General features: G+C 37.9%; 1 protein-coding gene across 1 annotated transcript; it reads right to left on the bottom strand.

Moving 5' to 3' along the window:
- Positions 1 to 1533: 1533 nt before the first annotated feature.
- LOC100011343 (heterogeneous nuclear ribonucleoprotein Q-like) lies at positions 1534 to 3677 on the bottom strand. The gene has a single exon (XM_056815430.1). The coding sequence runs from the start codon at positions 3535 to 3537 to the stop codon at positions 1852 to 1854; it is 1686 nt and encodes a 561-aa protein (XP_056671408.1). The 5' UTR covers positions 3538 to 3677; the 3' UTR covers positions 1534 to 1851.
- Positions 3678 to 8369: the final 4692 nt, after the last annotated feature.

Below are 8369 nucleotides of genomic sequence, written 5' to 3'. Positions count from 1 at the left end.
TCCACTCTGTCCACACCAAGAAGTAAAACAATGGAGAGCAAGGAATGCTATTAAGACATTTTGAGATGTTGAATGAGAGGGAGGATGGACTTCTGTATAAATGGCTTCTTTTTTTTCTCAATAAAGTATGATATGAGTTGCTCTGCTAAGAAGGTGAAGAAAGGCATGTGAGATACTTGAGGAGAGAAGAGAAGGTTTGGAACAGCCACTGTGGGAAGTATAATCAATTATATAAAAGCAAAAGGATTGCTTTGCTCCAATGAAAGCCCAGTTGAGAGTAGATAATATAAATTTTAGTAGACTCAGAGAGCATATAAAATATTTTACACCTATATTCTCCCACTTCTCCAATGAAAAGTGGGGAATGCATTTTCTCATCTGGTTTCTGTGGCCAAGATTATTTAACATGACTATAAAATATTCCATTGCTTTCCCATTTGCATTTCTATAATTATGTTTATTGTTTTAAAAAATCAACTTTAAAAACTGGACTTGTTTCTATAAGAACCTGCAGACATGGTGGGGGGATGAAGAGGGGGAAGCGATTCCTCCCAACTGACCATGTTGGCCAAATTCATACCCAAGAAATAATGAGTAAGTTTTCATGAAAGGCACTCATTTGGGACCAAGTAAAAACAACACAGGAGGGAAAAATATTTTCTAAAGATTTTTTTTTTTCCCATATTCACCTGGGGGCAAATTCCGTCTTCAGATACATCCGCACACGCTTAACCAGAAATCAGACTCGAAGACATATTTTTTCCCCACGTCAATTTCATGAACTATCAATATTGTCTGTTTCTACATCTGGTTTTCTACTCACTGCCCTTTTCTGCCCCCACCCTTTCCCTTCCAGGAGAGTATGCTTAATGTAGCCAGCAGCAAGCACATGCCTTTCTCACATCCTATTTGTTTCCCTCGAGGACAGGGGTGAAAAATTGGATTGTGATTGGGGATGTCTATTCAAAGAGATGTGCCTCTCTCTCTGCAATAAACACTGGGTTGGGGGTTTTCTCTGAAGTACAGAGGCACCACTCCAGGCAATTATTTGGAATAATCCTCTCTGGCACGGGAACACTCAAACAAGGTGTTGAATGTCTTAAAATATGCCGAGCTTACATGAGTGCCTGCAGCACCTCGGGGTAAAAATGGAGCCTGATAGGAGAATGAATGATGGAGCCTTTGTGTTTTTCTCAATGTTCAAGCAGGTGTGTTGGCATTTACACATGCCAATGTGATGTAGCATTCAGAGGGAGATAAAACTCTTTGATGATTATACATTTCTACTGTACAAAGAATCCATCACCTCCCTAAGACGGCTGGCTTCTAATTGTTGTGTTCCTTCCTGCTCTTTAACATACTTTTTTTCCCCCCTAAATGGGAGAGGCAATCTTTTCAAGACTACATTTGTTTTACACTCAATTTTGTACCATGTACAACAAAATCAAAGGGAATTTTAGCCTGAGCTTATGATTTATGATAAAATTATAGCTTAAGCTGAAATTTGCAATAGGAAAAATTCCAGATCCCCTCTTTTTTTTTTTTTTAAAGAGAACTTTATTCTTTATTAAGATACCATGCTGGAAGTTATGAAGGATTTTGTTGGAACACATTGGGAAAATAGAGTAGCTTTAGTTTTAATAACTTGCACTGCAGAGAAAACTGTTAAAGAAATTCATATCAAAGTCCAAGTATTAGTTCAATGTCCCGTATTTGATTCCATGATCTTCATAGGAAGGTCTTCTGCAATAGAATATGCTCCTATACAGCCGAGATACTTAAGGTTGCTTGATTTCCTTACCATTACTCCACTGCAAGCTTCTGGTGTAATCCCACATAGCAAGTCAGTCTTCATTGTAACAGGTCAGGACCGGCCTCGACCCCTTTTCCCCCGCGGCCTCTTTGTTGTTGGGCACCTCCTCTCGCACCACGAACGCCTCTTGCTGATCCAGGACCACCTCTCTGTGAATAACCGGCTCTGCCACGGGGAGGAGCAGCCCTGCGAACTCTGGATGGAGCAGCACCCCTTGCTCCTCTACCACCCCTTCCTCTAGCTCCAACTTGAAAATCTTCATAACCATAGTATGGATCTTCATATCCACCACGATAGTTATGGTAATCATATCCATAATAATCATAATAATCTTCATATCCATAATAATCTGGAGGATATCCATAACCACCTCTACCTCCACGGCCTCGACCTCTCGTTGGAGGGGGCATGTGAGGTGGACCATAATAGTAGTAATCATCATACATTTGATTTTTAGCCGCTTGCCTCTGAGCTTTACGTTCTTTCCTTTTTTGATCTGGTGGCTTAGCAAAAACAATTTCAATATTTTCTCCTTCTAAGTCTTTGCCATTCATTTCTTCCATTGCCTTTACAGCACCATCTCTCTCATCAAAATGAATGAATGCATAATCCTTTAGTTTCTTCACTCGTTCCAGTTTCCCAAACTGACTAAATGCTTTTTCTAAAATCTCTTCTGTTACAGTATTGGCAAGGTTACGTACAAATAGCACTTTGACCTTTGCCATGACTTCAGGATCTGGATCTTCTATAGGGTCAGCCCATTCAACTGTGCCCACATTTCCCCAGACTTTCACTTTGCCACTCATTAACCTACGCCTGGCCTGAGCAGCAGTTTTGTGATCTTCATACTCAAGGAAACAAAAACCTCTGTTCTTTTTCTTATCATCCGGTTGGTGGTACAAAATGACATCTGTAAGGCCCTCTGTTACTTTGCTAAATTCTTCAAGAATCTGCTCCTTTGTTTTACTCTTGGGAATAGACCCAACAAAAAGTCTATTATTTGCAACTGAGATGCAAACACCAATGTGTTTTCCAGAGCGAATTTCATGATTATTATACAATTTAACAGCCTCCTGAGCTGCTTCTTTTGTACAGAAAGTTACAAAAGCATATCCTCTATTCAGACCAGTCAGAGGATCCATCATTAAGCGCAGATCCCAAATCGGTCCAGCTTTTTCAAATAATGGAACAAGTTCATCTTCAAATAGATCTCTTGGAATCTTTCCCACAAATATCTCTGTACCAACAGAAGGCTGTTGTCCTGAATATACTGAATCTGGAGGAGGTCCTCCATACTTCCTCTGTCCAGTGGTCACATCAAGTGTGTAGCTTGTTCTTTCCAAGAGTGCCTTAATTTTTGCCTCATCTGGTCCTTTGCTAGAATCGGCCACTTTGGTCCCCTGTTTTTCTCTCTGCCTATATGTCTTCATGACTCCACATAAAAAGGCACTTTTGTTCTGAACATGTGAGAGATCACTGTCTTTAAACTGTTGAAGTACTGCCAATGCACCGTCTTCATTAAATTCTTTTAAAGCTTCAATTGCTCTTTCATCTAGATCACTGTGTGCAACTAAACCTGCAACGTAAATTTCATCTAGTTTTTCAGCAACTTTCTGTGGTAAACCAGCATCAAGCAATGTCTGGAAATGCTCAGAATGGGTAACTGCAGAAGAAGTATCCATGGGCTCTTCAGTACCATTCCCATTAACATGTTCAGTAGCCATGTTTCCAGAGATCTCCCCGTTGGGCTGCCGCGGGTAAATCCTGTCCGAGGGGATCGGGTTGCGGGAATCGCGTGCTCGCTGCTCCCTGTGTCCGGCGCGAGTGGAGCTGTTGTAAAATGGCGGCCGAAGCTCACGCTGCTGGCAGCCCAGATCCCCTCTTAAGGGGATCTTGATGTAACTATATCACTAGATTGCTTAAAACCCAAAATATATATATATATTTTAAATGGAAGCACTTATAGATCTTTAGGAATTATGGATCTTCAGAAACATAACTAGGTTTGGGTCACTAGACCTTTGGGCCAAAGTGGAAAAAAATAGAAGGTACAAATAGCACGTCCAATCATTCAGGAGCAAAGGAACAAATAAAATTCACCTGGATTCTCCCCCACTCCCAATGACTACCTTCTCAAAGCTACTGAGTTATTTTCCGCTGATCTGGATTAGTAATTACATCATTTAAGGAGCTCCCCAGTGAAGGAACTCCCTAAGCCAAAGCAGCTTGCCAACTGTTCTGCAACTTACAGCCTTAGGATATCAAAAGGTTAAGGGATATGTCTAGATCCCAGAGCTAATATATCTCAGGAAGTGAATGATGCTCAGTTTGTTTTGACTCCAGTTGTTTCTCTATCTACTCTATGCCACAATGCCTTGGTGGAACAACTAAGCATTCAGCAAAAAATTACTACCCAAAATTATCTTGAAAACAATGGCTTTATAAACAATGTATTCAATTTCCACATATAGATATTATTTTCCCTGACAGAATATAAACTCCTTGAGGACAAGTACTATTCCATTTTCCTCTTTTTTATTTCTAGAGACTGATCTAATGCTTGATTAATAGCATGTGCTTAATAATGCTTGTCAATTGGTTGATTGATCCAAATTACCTCTTTGTTAATAGGGAAGTCAGTATACATTTCTGAGACTCAGTTGTTTATATATTTCTAAGGAATATGATAAATATTTATTAATTTGTGTGCAAGGCAAAAATGTTAGGCAACAGTAATACAGAGTCAAAAACCAGGGTCTTTGCCCTCAAGGAATATATAATATGTTCTCTATAAAATGGTGTTAGACTAGAAGAAAGGTCTCTTTTCCTTCTAGCACTAAATTTTAATGACTTATCAAGAGAATTTTAAATTATATCAATGATACTGTTTAAGAATTCAGGGACATATGTTATATTTTAGAAATATGCCCATAAAATTATTTTTGAATCAATGTTTAAAGGAGAACTTTAGATTCTTTTTTCCTCTGGAAAATTTCCTTTGTAAATGAAACATCTCGCTTTGCTAAGGAACGAATGAGCCCCTGCTTCAGAGAGGGAAGGCAAATGGTTTTACTCTTGTAATTACACCCTAATCAGACCTCCAGTATTGTTGGGGCAATTTCATTATTCAAGTTTTGAAGAAACTTCTTTGAATGTTTCAAAGAATAAAATTTTAGTATCTTTCAAATGTGAAAAGTTGACTAGGTTGAATTTTTTCCTGTCAGAATACATAAAAGAAAAATGTAATTACAGGCCTCTAAAGGAAAAGGTGAAAGACTGATTTAGGTGAAGAAGGATATCTTGTTTACTTAAAAACCGGCACAATGGGAAACAACATGGTTTATTTTACTGTTAAAAAGCTAGACTTGAAGATGGGAATTCCTGGGGTGGAATCCCATTTTAGATTTTTACTAATCGATTAATATTTGACAAGCCACTTAACTACTTTCAGCCTCAGTTTCTTCATTTGTAAAATGTGGATCATAATAGCAACCATATCAGAGGATTATGGTGAAGATCAAATGAAATCATGTACACATCGTGGTTTGCAGACCTTATGTTCATATAGTTGAACGTCGACTATTATTATTATCCACTGAACCCAAAGTATAAACACGTCCCTGGTACTGGGAATAACCACAAGATTATTAGAGAGGTGGAGAAAAGGGGAGATGTTGTTTGTAGACTTTTTTAAATACTTTATAGATAATTTCTCCTTATATACCATATATAGACAATTGTGTTTGTTTCTGGGAGCTGCATTTTATAAAAGACGACCTGGAGAGAATCCAGAGGAAAGTCTCCAGAACAGTAAAAAGCTTCAAGTTTATACCATATGGAGAGAGAATGAAGAGACTGGGGACATTTCCAAAGGGTTAGAAGACATATGGTGGTGGGGAAGCATGACCACTGTCTTCAGTTATTTGAGGAGCATCATCTAGAAGCTGGATCAGGTTTGTTCCACCTAGTCTGAGAGAGCAATAACTAGGAACCCTAAGTCAAAGGGGAAAAAAGGGGAAGATTTAGACTTGATAGTAGGAAAAGCTACTTTATTAGATAATTAGCTTAAAATTAAATGGGTCAGCTTGAGAGCTGTTGATGTGGTTCAGTTGTTTCTATTCATGTCTGACTCTTCGTACCTCCATCTGGAGTTTTCTTAGCAAAGATACTATAATGATTTCCCATTTCTTTTTCCAGCTCACTTGACAGATGAGAAAGAAACTGAGGTAAATAGGGCTAAGCGATTTGCCCAGGCTAGTAAATGTCTAAGGTCAGATTTGAACTCGGGAAATTGGGTCTTCTTGACTCCAGACCTGGCATTCTACTGATTGGTCAGATCACAAATCTTTCAGATCTTCAGGCAAAAGCCAAATGACTGCTTTGTTGGGAGTGCTGGAAAAGGGATTCCATATTACTATAGATAGAACTAGATGGATTCTAGAAGGCTTTTTAATTTTTAATTTTTAATAATTTTGGTGTATGTTTAAACTATTTTTCCATGTGTTTTTCTTTTAACAATCATTGCTAAATCTATCCCTCCTCTCTTCTACCTAGAGTTATTTCTTCTAACCAAAAGTGAATGAAAAAGTAATGAAGGGGGCAGCTGGGTGGCTCAGTGGACTGAGAGCCAGGCCTAGAGACAGGAGGTCTTAGGTTTAAATCTGGCCTCACGACACACTCTAGCTGTGTGACCCTGGGCAAGTCACTTAAACCCATTGCCTAGCCCTTACCTCTCTTCTGCCTTGGAACCAATACACAGTATTGATTCTAAGATGGAAGGTAAGAGTTTAAAAAAATGTAGTTCACCAAAACTAAAAACCTTATCAACCAAGTCTGACAATATATTCAATGTTCTAAATTCGTAATCCCTCATATCTGCAAAGAGAGGATAGAGGTAATTTTTTTTTATCTCTTCATTTTCAGAAGAGAACCTAGTTGTACTCCCATGACTCTCAGTTAATTTCATACTCTGATCTACCTTACCTCCTCACTAGCAACCTTGCCCACCTAGATATTTCTTACACCCTCTACCTATTCCTGCTTTTCCACTCCCCCTTACATTTTATTTTTTCTTTATTGGAATATAAAAAAGTGTCTTGTTTTCTTGCATTTGTAGACCCAGTGCTCTGCATAGTGCCTGGCACACAGCAAGGACCTAATAAATGTTCAGTCTTTCTATATCTAGCTCACATTTATCTTTTTCTATTCATCTGTCCCTCTTTTGAGGATATTTAATGACTTTAATAGCTCCCCCCCCACTTAACCACAATAAACAAATATAGCTATATTGATAATTAACGAAGTGGGATGGTCATCTAAATACCATAAAAAGTTTGTTATTTACAAGATAGGTAGTCTCATAGTTCTCCTAGATCTGGAAAAATGAAAATACTACATAAAGAAAAATAATAACTAGGATTTCTACCTGTGACAAAAAGAGGATTTGTATTTAAACTTCATCTTTAATGCTTATTGTCAGCATATGACTGTGGGGAGATCACTATATCTCATTCTCTAGTTCTTGGTTTCCTCACATGTAAAACAATAGGATTGCACTAAATTATATCTGATGTCCCTTCCAACACTTTATTGTATTATCCTATAAAAGAAAAAGAAGCACGTACTCACTGTCCTGGATATGTGACAGAAAGAGATCATAGTCCATGATTTCTGAGATCTTGTACTCTAATTTGAAGATAACAAATAAGCTCATCTTTGAAATACAATCCTTTCTATTTTGGAGAAGATAACTATCAAATGATCCATTTCTTGGTCTATATCATTCATAAATTCCCTTCACATCTCCAAAAAATCAGAAAAGCATTGTTCTAAGGAATATTGCTTTAATGAGTGTCATATTCACAAAATATATACTCTGGGTTAAATATGTGAGCTACAACACTCTATAAGCTCATCTGTGCCTGAGAATAATTCAGCAATAAGGTGAGTGAGATTTTGTAATTATTTGGAACTGGAATACTTAACCTCCTCACTCTGCATGGCATTAATCAGCTTGGGTACAAAAGGATAATAATGGATAGATCACATACTTTCTTTTGAATAGGAAAATTGTTGCTGGCAACTCTTCCCAGTTCATTGTTTTTTAAGTTCATTATTTATAGAAAAATGCAAGTCTTTGTTGAATGACTTCTCTTATGCATTATTTACTCCCAGAAGACATGAAGAACTCAGGAAAACTATGTATATGTGTAAGAATTAAATTAATATTGCTACCCAGATATATTTTATAAAGTTTATTAGAAAGGGTAGATAATCAAAGTTTTAAATCTCATCATTCCTCTAAATAACCTGACCATGAGTTGCCTAGCCTGTCGGTACCTTCCTCTTTCCCCCTTACGTGCCTGCTCTGTTCCTGCAAACATTAAAAAGCCCAAAAGTTCCAAAAGGACCTGCCCCCTCACTTTTATTGACATGCAGCATATACAGGGACCCAAAACCAGGCCTGTGTTATGTGAGGAATGTTGATGGACAGGTCAGGCTACTCAGGAGAGGGAGGAAATTAACTTCTTTGACACATATACAAGCATATATATGT

The sequence above is a fragment of the Monodelphis domestica genome, chromosome 2 (assembly GCF_027887165.1).
Source record: "Monodelphis domestica isolate mMonDom1 chromosome 2, mMonDom1.pri, whole genome shotgun sequence".
Classification (NCBI taxonomy): Eukaryota; Metazoa; Chordata; class Mammalia; order Didelphimorphia; family Didelphidae; genus Monodelphis; species Monodelphis domestica.
The sequence above is the reverse complement of the archived record's forward strand: the minus strand, read 5'-3'. Positions and strand labels throughout refer to the sequence as shown.

Coding starts and splice junctions, on each gene's coding strand:
- LOC100011343 (XM_056815430.1), bottom strand. CDS start 3,537: ATGGCTACTGAACATGTTAATGGGAATGGTACTGAAGAGCCCATGGAT.